The sequence below is a fragment of the Monopterus albus genome, unplaced genomic scaffold (genome assembly GCF_001952655.1).
Source record: "Monopterus albus unplaced genomic scaffold, M_albus_1.0 scaffold449.1, whole genome shotgun sequence".
Taxonomy (NCBI): Eukaryota; Metazoa; Chordata; class Actinopteri; order Synbranchiformes; family Synbranchidae; genus Monopterus; species Monopterus albus.
This window is the reverse complement of record NW_018128329.1, coordinates 139,207-150,969: the sequence shown is the minus strand read 5'-3', so window position 1 is coordinate 150,969 and position 11,763 is coordinate 139,207. Positions and strand designations below refer to the sequence as shown.

Below are 11,763 nucleotides of genomic sequence, written 5' to 3'. Positions count from 1 at the left end.
CTCACTTGGACACTTAACACCACACAGCTGGTCAAGAAGGCCCAACGGTGGCTGTACTTCCTGAGGAGGCCAAAACGGAATTCAGAAACAAAACAGAAATACAGAAACTGAGAGAGGGCAGAGACACAGGCAGATGGTGTCCAAATCCAATAGCAGGTAATGAGCTCAGGAGTCAAAACCAGATGAGACCAGCAATTTACAGCACTAACAAGGGCAAGGCAGAAACTCCACTGCCCTCTCTGCAGAGCATTTACCACCGCAGGGTGCGTAGGAAAGCTACCTCCATCCTCAAAGCACGGACTGTTCACCTCCCTACCCTTTGGCCAGAGGTTCAGAAGTGTGAAATGCAGGACCTCTAGACTGAAAAACTCTTTTTTTCCCTCTGCCATCCGACTCCTAAACAGGTGACAGAAGTTCATTACCAGGAAATACGTCATATACTGTTGATCTGTACTGTTTACATTCTCAGTTTGCACATGCATAATTGTACATTGACTGTTGACTGCTGCACATGCTGCTCCCATGCAACATGCATTCTCTTATTAGATTATTATATTTTTATTATATTGCTGCATTTGCTGCTTAAAGTGCCTTAGATTTTGTGTTACTTATTTATCTACTTTATATTTCATTTGTATTTTGTGGCATTCATGTGGACGGCAAAGTAAGAATTTCATTGTACAGGGAAACACGTTTCCTAACTGTGCATATGACAAATAAACACTTTGACCTTGACCTTTGACCTATCCTGGAGGCTGCTATGTTGAGCTGCCATGTTTTTTACAGTAGCCCAGAATGGACAAACCACACACTTGTGTGAATTTAGTGTTTTCACATTGAAGTAGTGGCTTGGATTTGGAGTAACGATTTGGAGATGCTTGGAAGAATGTATATGTATATATGTTATGTATATATATTTAACACACACACATCTACACTAAAAAATTAATAAATGAATGAATGTACCTTTTTGGTATTAAAAAACTTGTAGCCAAAATGATTAAACTGTGAAACCCACGTCACCTGACCATATGGTTGTGATGGTTTTGATTTTACATACCAATTGGATACTATTCCAACTGATTTGGGGTTGTAAGTTGCTGCAGTGACAGTGACAAATTAAGAAATTTGCTCATTGTTTTCTCAGACAGCATTGAAGATTACATCCAGACCGGATCATCCAATGTGGAATCAGCCAATCAGGAGCTTGCAAAGGCCAACCAATACCAGGTAAAGTGACCCTTCCTCTACTGCAGTGTGCCTCATGGTTTGTTCTCTTTTAATTTTGTGTGCTTGACTGAGATTTTACATTGTAATGCACTCAAAAGAAGCTTAGCTTGATCAGCCATGTGAACAGGAACTTTGCTAACTAGATTACAGTTTTATCATATCCCCACTAGCATAATAACAAAGACGATGTAACTCCATGTCATACTTTACTAGCCTTTGCCTTCAGTTAAACGAATTGCATTTAGAGACAGAAAACATAAAATAATTGCCTGGACTCATAAAAAATAAATAAATAATTAATAATCTGTCATGACTGCACTGGTCTCTCTCTGTCCCCCCATGATACTGTTCTACTTGTGAGTGAACAAATGAGTGAATTGCAACACCTTTCCCATTAATCATCATTTCATTATCTCAAGGAGAGCTGAGCCGTGACTGAGCTCACACTGAGCAGTTTAGCTCTCTGAGTCATTGTAACCCAGTATCGGTGAGCGTCGTTACCTGTCTTTGAACCCTCACCTATGGACCGACGCCTATTGTCCTTGTGGGCATGTTTGGGCAGAGATCTCAAAACAGAGTTGTAGATGGATGACAAGTTGTGTCGTAGTCCACCACCCCTATTTAGTGAGGGGTGTTCTATTTGGACAAAAATAGCTTCCTTGACTCCCCTCTCGAACCAGTGATGTTCTCTGGAGAGGATCTGGAGTTCACTGTCCTCAAAAGAATGTCCTTTGTCCTTCAGGTGGAGGTGGACTGCTGACTCTGGTCCACTGGAGTTGGCCCTCCTGTGTTGGGCCATGCGTTAAGCAGCTAAGCAGCTGCTTAGTTTCACCAATGTACAAGTCATTACACTCCTGACTACACTTAATTACATACACCACACCACTCTGTTTGTGTCTAGGTGTTTTGTCCTTAGGGTGGACCAGTCTTTGCCGCAGGGTGGTCCCTGGCTTAAAGTTGACTGGAATACTGTGGTTGCGAAAGATCCTTTTTAACTTCTCTGATAAACCAGCCACATAAGGGATGACAGTGTTATCCCCTCTTGTTTCTGGTTTCTCCCTGTTGGTGTTGGGCCTCTTCCTTGCTTTGGTGAAGGCCCACTTGGGGTATCCACAAGCCACAACAACAAAGAAGCCAGAAAGAGGAAAATGATGAACATCAAACCAAATTTGTGCACAAGAGTAGAAGTTCAGGACTTTGTTTTTATATCAAGGGTGTAGGTTTGGTCTCAACACTGGTAGGGACACAGCCAAATATTGGTAGGTACATGTCCCTACTGTCCATATACAAAAATGTGCCCTTGTTTTATTTACAGTAAAACTATATAGAACTGATGATACAAAAAACAATAAGATTTCTCAGATTTTGCTGCTTTACACCATAAAAATATATTTACATGGCTGTTGTCCCTTAAATCAATAAAACTGTTTCAAACTTGATGATACGTGGTACAGTGGTTAGCGCCGTTGCCTCCCAGCGAGAAGGTTCTGGGTTCGGGCCCCACCTGGGACCTTTCTGTGTGGAGTTTGCATGTTCTCCCCGTGCTTGTGTGGGTTCTCTCTGGGTACTCCGGCTTCCTCCCACTGACCAAAGACATGCAGCTTAGGTTGATTGGTGTCTCTAAATTGCCCATAGGAGTGCATGCGTGTGTGTGGTTGTTCGTCTATGTGTTAGCCCTGCAATGGATTGGCGACCTGTCCAGGGTGTTGCCGGCCGGGATTGGCTCCGGGCCCACCCGTGACCCCGTTCAGGGACTAAGCGGTAGAAAATGAATGATGAATGAATGTTTCAAACTGTGTAACAGTGCCATATATTATGCACTTGGTTGTTCCAGTGCTTTATTAAAGCTGCAGTGAATAAAAGTGAAATACATGTAAAGTAGACATTTTAGTGGCACCGTGTGCATTCATACCAGCTGATACTTCAGCTTCTTGCACATCTGACTTGTCTCTGCCACCTCATTTCAACTTTGAGCAGTTATATATTGACACTTCAATAGTTTTCTTTTATTTTCTTATTTTAACTGATTTTAATGGCCTACAGTGCTTAATCTCCATCTATCACATCATTTGATATTTCATGTGCTTTCATCAATTTTAACTTGGGATGAACAAGCTGATAGACAGCGGTAGATCATTCCACATTTTGGGAGCAGCAGCCACAAAAGCACGATCACCTCTAGACTTGTGCTTTGTTCTGGGCACACTCAAAGAAACTGATTAACTGAAAATTTTTATTGGCTCAAATTATGGATATGAATAAAAGAATTTGTCAGGCTTGCCCGGCGGCACCTGCCTCTCTTCCTTTCCTCACACTAGTCTGTTCCCTTGCACTGATTGCACCATTCGACACACCTGCCCCGCTTCCCTGATTACTCACCAGCTGCGCCTTGTTAGTTTTCCTTCTTACTTATACACTGCTCACCATTCACCCCCTTGCCAGTTTTTATCTCTGTCTTCAGACCCCGTGTGTGTTCTCATTGTGTTTTTTTGTGCCAAGTACGCCCGCTGTAAATTCTGTGTTTCACTCGAGTCACCATCCTGCCCTGCTGCCCTTTGTTTTTTCCTCCTCTACGGAACCCTCCTCTGAACTCTGGATTTACTCAGCTCTACCAGCCACCGCCTCACAGGTCGATGGACAGTCTCCTTTAACCTGTCTTTTCATGCTCCTATTTCCTCAGCCATCATCGCCTCCACCTCGACCAGCCCATCAGTGACCCCAACGTCCGCAGCCTGGCCCATCATCACCCATCATACTATTGACTGTGTCTGCTGCCGCTGATCGACACTGGTCATCTCTCTCTACATCCCTCCTATACTTATTTCACTGTACTGCACTGTAAATAAACCTCACTGCTAGCACCAAAGCCAGCTACCTGGGTCCGTCCTTTTTCCCGCTCGCTCATTCTGTGTTCGAGCAACCATAACGGATCGAACTGGCCAACATGGACCCTGCTGGCTCCGGTGCAAGTAGCGCCTCTACTCCGGCACATCTAACCGCTCAAATGGACAGAACTGCAGCAGCAACAACTGGACATATCCTCTCTGACCCAGCAAGTAGCACAGCTCACCTCACTGCTACTGTTTCACCATGGTCACGCTGCCACCCCAGATCCACACTCAGATCCACCCCGTTCTGCCAGTCCCTGCCGTAATCCCCGTATCCCAGAACCTGACGTCTTTGATGGCAGCGTGGACAAGTGCAAGGGTTTTCTGCTGCAGTGCCGCCGGGTTTTCGATCAGCAACCACGGACATTTCACAATGACAGAGAAAAAATAAGCTACGTTATTAACCGGCTGCGAGGGAAAGCGCTTACCTGGGCCGAAGCTGCGGACACCAGTGGTATGCTCATCGGCACCACCATTACCGAGTTCTTGGAAGAAATACAGACCATCTTTTCACCTCCATCTCATCAGGGTCAAGCCGCCAGGGAGCTTATGACTATCTGCCAGGGGGCTCATCGTGTTTTGGATTACTCCATTGACTTCCGGGTCCTTGCAACGGAGGCCGGCTGGGAGGACCACGTGTTACGTGCGGCCTTCTGGCACGGCCTCAATGAAAACATCAAGGCGGAGCTGAACACTTGAGACGAGCCCCCTTCTCTCCGCTCCCTGGTAGACTTGGCCATCCCTATTGACAAACAGCAATGCTCTTTCTGCAAGGAAAGAGCAGGGCAGCAGTCGGCCCCCGGGACCCACGTCATGGCAACCCCACCTGCCGAAGCCCGGGTACCTCTCCGCATGGGGTACTCTCACACCTGCACCTCCCGAAGAACGGATGAACCCATGGACTTGGGATGTGCTCGTCTAGATCCAGAAGAACGGGCCTGCCGCATCCACACTGGGTCGTGCCTGTACTGTGGGGCTCCGGAACATCTCATCGCCACCTGCCCGGTGCGGCCAAAAGAACGGGCCCGCCAGTGATAGTGGGGACACTGACGGGCTGTCCTTCTACCTCCACCAGGCCGGGTACCAGCTGCCTCCTCCCCGTGCTCCTGGAAACAGCTGGTCAGGTGTCCTCCCGCCATGCTCTCCTTGACTCTGGAGCCGGGGGTATCCTTATGGACCCGGCCCTGGTGGAGCAACTAGGCCTGATTGCTTCCCCATGCAATAGAGACCCGGGTTATCGACAGCCGACTGCTGACCCACATCACTCACCGAACTCCATCTCCATCTCACCGTCACCAGCAACCACCACGAGGACATCTACTTCAACATCTTCTCCATCCTGGACACACCACTGGTTTTGGGTCACTTCTGGTTGGTCCAACACAACCCCACGGTGGACTGGACCACCGGCACCATCACCCAGTGGAGCCCGGACTGTGCATCAACCTGTCTCCTCGCCGGACAACCCACCTCTTCTTCACCTGCTACCCCTCCAGAGCCGTTGGACCTGTCCTCCATATCCCCGCACTACCACGACCTGCAACAGGTGTTCAATAAGCACCTGGCCATGGACTCTCTCCCCCTCATAGACCTTATGACTGTGACATCGACCTGTACCCGGGAGCCACCTTGCCCAACAGCTGCCTCTTCCACATCTCCAAACCCGAACGACAGGTTCTGGAGGAGTACATTGAAACTGCCTGACATGCAGGCATGATCCGTCCTTCTTCCTCACCCCTGGGTGCAGGGTTCTTTGTTGTGGGGAAGAAGGATGGTGGCCTCCATCCCTGTATTGATTATCATGGTCTCAATGCCGTTACTGTAAAAAACAAATACCCCTTACCTCTCCTCTCTTCTGCCTGAGTCTCTCCAGGGCGTGGCAGTCTTCACCAAGTTGGACCTCAGGAGTGCCTACCATCTCGTCCGCATCCGCGAGGGCGATGAGTGGAAGACTGCCTTCAAGACCCCGTTCGGGCACTTTGAATATCTGGTGATGCCTTTTGGCCTCACCAATGCCCCGGCGGTTTTCCAGGGGTTGATCAATGACGTTCTCTGTGATTTTCTTGGTCATTTTGTTTTTGTATATCTCGATGACATTCTCATTTATTCTTCTTCCCTTACAGAGCACACCCAACACGTTCGTCAGGTCCTTCTTCGACTCCTGGAAAACCGCCTTTATGTTAAAGCTGAGAAGTGCGTCTTCCACTCCCCCTCCATGGCATTCCTAGGGTTCATCATAGAACAGGGAAGACTCCATGCCAATCCATCCAAAATCACTGCTGTCACCAATTGGCCTACCCCCACCTGTGTGAAGGACCTGCAACGCTTCCTGGGCTTTGCAAAGTTCTACCGCCATTTCATCAAGAATTACAGCACCATTGCAGCCCCCCTCACACAACTCACATCCACCAAGGTGAAGTTTGCATGGTCCAGGACAGCGGAGCAGGCCTTCCAAGCACTCAAAGACTGGTTCACCACAGCCCCCGTACTCCTCCAACCTGACCCCACATGGCAGTTTGTGGTAGAGGTGGACCCATCCAACACTGGGGTGGGAGCAGTCCTTTCACAGCGGTCCGGGGAAGACCATGCCTTGCACCCCTGTGCCTATTACTCCAGATGGTTGACCCCGGCTGAACGCAACTATGACGTGGGAAACAAAGAACTCCTGGCCATAAAGTTGGCTCTTGAAGAATGGCAACACCTCCTTGAAGGTGCCGACCAGCCTTTTTTAGTATGGACCGATCACAAGAACCTGGCCTACCTCCAGTCAGCCAAAAGATTGAACCCCCGACAAGTAAGGTGGGCCTTGCTCTTTGATCGGTTCTGATTTACCCTCTCTTATCGCTCGGGTCCCGTAATCAGAAACCAGATGCGCTCTCCCGACAATACAATCCCCCGGCTACCAACGACACACCCGAAACATTCTGCCTGCCTCCTGTGTGGTAGCCATTACATGGGAAATCAAGGATACCATACAGGAGGCGCAGCAACAGGAACCCGATCCAGGGGGTGGACCACCAGATAGATTATACGTCCCCCAGGCTGCTAGGGCCCAGACCCTTGACTGGGCCCATGTCTCTCGGCTAGCATGCCATCCGGGGGTACAACATACCATTTGCCTCCTGAAACGTTACTTCTGGTGGCCCACCCTAGAAAAAGATGCCAGGGAGTACGTGGCTCCCTGTGCTCCCTGTGCGCAATCCAAACTGCTCCAACAGTCCCCTGTGGGGCTTCTTCAGCCACTGACTACACCTAGTTGGCCCTGGTCTCATATCGCCCTAGATTTTGTCACCGGCCTTCCTCCCTCCCAGGGCAACACTGTCATACTCACCATTGCCGACCGATTCTCCAAAGCCGCCCATTTCCTCACCCTTCCACAACTCCCCACTGATTTTGACACCGCCCAGCTCTTGGTTCAGCATGTCTTTCGCATTCACAGCACCCCCATCACTATTGTTTCTGACTGCGGTCCACACATGGCGGACCAAAATAAAAGATTAGCTGATTGCCACTGTTGGGCCGCTCCCACCTACCAGGTTGGGCAACAGGTGTGGCTCTCCTCCGCCCATGTCCCCATAAAAGGAGCATGCCCCAAACTCTCGCCTTGGTTCCTAGGGCCGTTTACCATCCAGGAAAACATTCACCCCACTGCAATCAAACTGCAACTCCCTGATACCCTTTGTATACACCCTATTTTCCATGTTTCTCAGGTCAAACCGGTCTCCACCAGTCCCCTCTGTCCGCCGCCAGCTCCACCTCCTTCTGCCCTGGAGGTGGATGGTGGCCCTGCATACACCGTCAGGCAGATTCTAGATGTCCGCCCTAGGGGCCGGGGTTTCCAATATCTGGTGGACTGGGAGGGCTATGTTCCAGAGGAGCGGTCCTGCATCCTCTGCTCCTTTATTCTTGATCCTGCCCTTCTTGCCTCATTCTATCGAGCACACCCGGGCAAACCTGGGGGGCCCTGTTGATGCCCTCCTTCCGGTGGCCCCCGCCTCCCTCCCTCGGATGGTGGTTTGGCTGTCTGGTATCCATCCTTGGGGGTGGGGGTCCTGTCAGGTTTGCCCGGCAGCACCTGCCTCTCTTCTTTTCCTCACACTAGTCTGTTCCCTTGCACTGATTGCACCATTCGACACACCTGTCCCACTTCCCTGATTACTCACCAGCTGCGCCTCGTTAGTTTTCCTTCTTACTTATACACTGCTCACTGTTCACCCCCCTGCCAGTTCTGTCTTCAGGCCCCGTGTGTGTTTTTGTTGTGTTTTTTTGTGCCAAGTACGCCCGCTGTAAATTCTGTGTTTCACTCGAGTCACCATCCTGCCCTGCTGCCCTTTGTTTTTTCCTCCTCTACGGAACCCTCCTCTGAACTCTGGATTTACTCAGCTCTACCAGCCACCGCCTCACAGGTCGATGGACAGTCTCCTTTAACCTGTCTTTTCATGCTCCTATTTCCTCAGCCATCATCGCCTCCACCTCGACCAGTCCAGGAGTGATCCCAGTGTCCGCAGCCTGGCCCATCATCACCCATCATACCATTGACTGTGTTTCTGCTGCCGCTGATCAACACCCAGTCATCTCTCTCTACATCCCTCCTATACTTATTTCACTGTACTGCACTGTAAATAAACCTCACTGCTTGCACCGAAGCCAGCTACCTGGGTCCGTCCTTTTTCCTGCTCGCTGATTCTGTGTTTGAGCAACCTTAACAGAATTACTGGGAGCTGGACAGCACGCTCTCAGAACTACATGCAGGGCAGATCTTAACTACTATTTTGTATCTGTATGTGAACACACAGTTTGTATAACCAGTCCAAATTAGATATCCTTGTTTGACAATTTAATAGCACTGCATTAACAAAAGGTTTTGACTGTCGTAGCACCACTGGAAAAAAGCATAGAACTTACCGTGTCTATATCAAAAACATAGCATCTGCAGCGCATTATTATGTGCACATTGCAGACTCAAGCTGATGTCTACACTGGGCACATGTTCAATTGTGCTTGGTGTACAAAGCCAAATTGAGGAGCCTACACTATGGAAAAGGGAAAACTACAGCCCAAATCATTGACCTTGCTTCACGGTTGGGATGGTGTTCTTCAGCTTGCAGGTCTCCCCCTTTTTCCTCCAGACATAATGATGGTCATTATGACCAAATAGTTCAGATTTTGTTTCATCAAACCAGAGGACATTTCTCCAAAAAGTTAGATCTTTGTCCTCGTGTGCAGCTGCAAACTGTAATTGGCCATTTGTATGGTGTCTTGGAGCAGTGGCTTCTTCCTTGCTGAGCAGCCTTTCAGGTTATGGCAATATAGGACTGGTTTTACTGTGGATATAGAGACTTTCATAACTGTTTCCTCCGGTGTCTGCTGTTGTTCTGGGATTGATTTGTACTGTTTGGACCAAAGTACGTTTATCTCTGGGAGACAGAATGTGTCTCCTTCCTGTGCAGTATGATGGCTGTGTTGTTCCATGGTGTTTATACTTGTGTAGTATTGTTTGTACAGATGAATGTGGAGCCTTCAGGTGTTTGGAAATTGCTCCCAAAGATGAACCAGACTTGTGGAGGTCCACAATTTTTTTCTTTTGTTTTTCCCATGATGTCAAACAAAGAGGTACTGAGTTTGGAGGCAGGCCTTAAAACACATGTACAGCTGCACCTCCTACCAATTTAAATGATGTCAATTAGCCAATCAGAAGCTTCTAAAGCCATGACATCATTTTCTGGAATTTCTCAAGCTGTTTAAAGGTACAGTTCACGGAGTGGATGTAAACTTCTAACCCACTGGAATTATGACATAGTGAATTTTAAGTGAAATAATCTATCTATAAATAACATTTGGAAAAATTGCTTGTGTCATGCATAAAGTACACGTCCTAACCGAATAACTGCTTCACAAGGAGGTGTCTGTGTGATCATAGGCACATCCTGTTGTACTTACATCCCTAACAATGACGCAGATGGTGCTACTATTGATTTGGCCATACGAAACTTGACTGCATTACAGAAAGCCATGATGACGGACATCACCACTGGAGGTGAATTTTGGTCCCTTCTACAGAATTGGAAATCTTGGCTGTGGATGGTGAGTATGGGTAGTTTTGGCCTCTTGATGATTTTGTGCATTTGCACAGTTTGTGTTCTCCCTTGTAGTAAAAACAAGAGTTTGTTAACATGACATCTGTGAAGTGGATAAAAATGTTTTAATGAGCTCCACCTAAGTGTATGAAACCTCTGACTTTAACTGTAGCAAGGCAACACTTCACTGCTGAAAGTGCAGCGCTCCAACTCTCTCCAGTGCTCCCACTTCAACTGTAATCCCAGCTTCTTTTAAGCACTTGCAGTGACAATTCCTACTTTCATCTGTTATGAAGTAAGAATTCCTCTGCACTGAGACTTCAACTCCTTGCTGTATGCTTCAACTTCAGTGACAATTTGTCATACTACATATCATAACCAAAAGAAGTTAAATTCATTTACATGGGTTATATCTTCTTTTTTCAACACAAGCAAATTCACATTAATGGACAAATTTATCATTGTAATTATAAACAATTGTGCAAATTTAAATGAAAGTGTGTGTTTAAACTATGCTTTTTATGTACAGCCTGCAAGGTCCACATTGCAGGGTTAATTTCAGCGTAACAGATGTCTCTGTTATAACAGTCATGTTTTATTCAGTTAGAGTGATGGTCATAAACAGTGAACAAATGTTTAGAAAAAGGCTTCAATGAAACAGAAAACTCTATTGTAATCAAATGTATTTGTATAGCGCCAAATCACAACAAAAAGTCATCTCAGGACACTTTACAGAGTAAGGCCTAGACCTTACTGTTATCACTATTATTACAGAGGGAAAACCCAACAAATCCCCTTGAGCAAGCACTTGGCAACAGTGGGGAGGAAAAAATCCCTTTAATGGAAGAAACCTCCGACAAACCCCGGCTCTTGGTGGGCGGCCTTCTGCCTCGACTGGTTGGGGTGAGTGGATAGATGAGAGAGAAAAGAAGAAAAGCAACAGGACACAACAAACAATCAAACACTGGTCAGGTTGATGTGGCTGGTGACTGCTCATCAGAAACATAGAGCTCCTGGGCCAGGGCTACCTGCAGAAAGGTACAGTGAGAGAGAGAAGGCACACTACGGGAGAGAGGAGACACAAAGTTAGTGATATGTAATGGTGGCATATAGGAGTGTGAGAAAAAGTCCAAAACCCTAATTAATTATATTCATTTCTATCTAAAAATGAAAATCACCCTAACAGGAGCATAGAGAAAATAGAACGGAGAGGGTAGGGGAGAAACTCAGAGCATCATGGGCCCCCCCAGCAGCCTAGGCCTGTAGTAGCATAACTAAGGGAAGGCTCAGGGTCACCAGATCCAGCCCTAACTATAAGATTTACCAAAAAGGAAAGTCTTAAGTCTAATCTTAAAGGTAGAGAGGGCGTCCGCCTCCCGAACTGAGACTGGGAGTTGGTTCCATAGGAGAGGAGCTTGATAGCTAAAGGCTCTGCCTCCCATTCTACTTCTGTGGATTCTAGGAACCACAAGTAAACCTGCACTCTGAGAGCGAAGTGCTCTGTTAGGATGATAAGGCTCTACGAGGTCTTTAAGATACGATGGAGCCTTGTCATTAAGGGCTTTGTA

General features: G+C 47.5%; 1 protein-coding gene across 1 annotated transcript in view; it reads left to right on the top strand.

Annotated features, from left to right (window-relative positions):
- Nucleotides 1–11,763, top strand: part of tsnare1 (T-SNARE Domain Containing 1) — a 192,286-nt gene that overhangs the window by 106,172 nt on the left and 74,351 nt on the right. Inside the window, exon 8 of the mRNA XM_020587268.1 lies at nucleotides 1,148–1,230. Within this exon, the coding sequence (XP_020442924.1) occupies nucleotides 1,148–1,230 (83 nt within the window). The remainder of the gene's footprint in view (nucleotides 1–1,147; nucleotides 1,231–11,763) is intronic.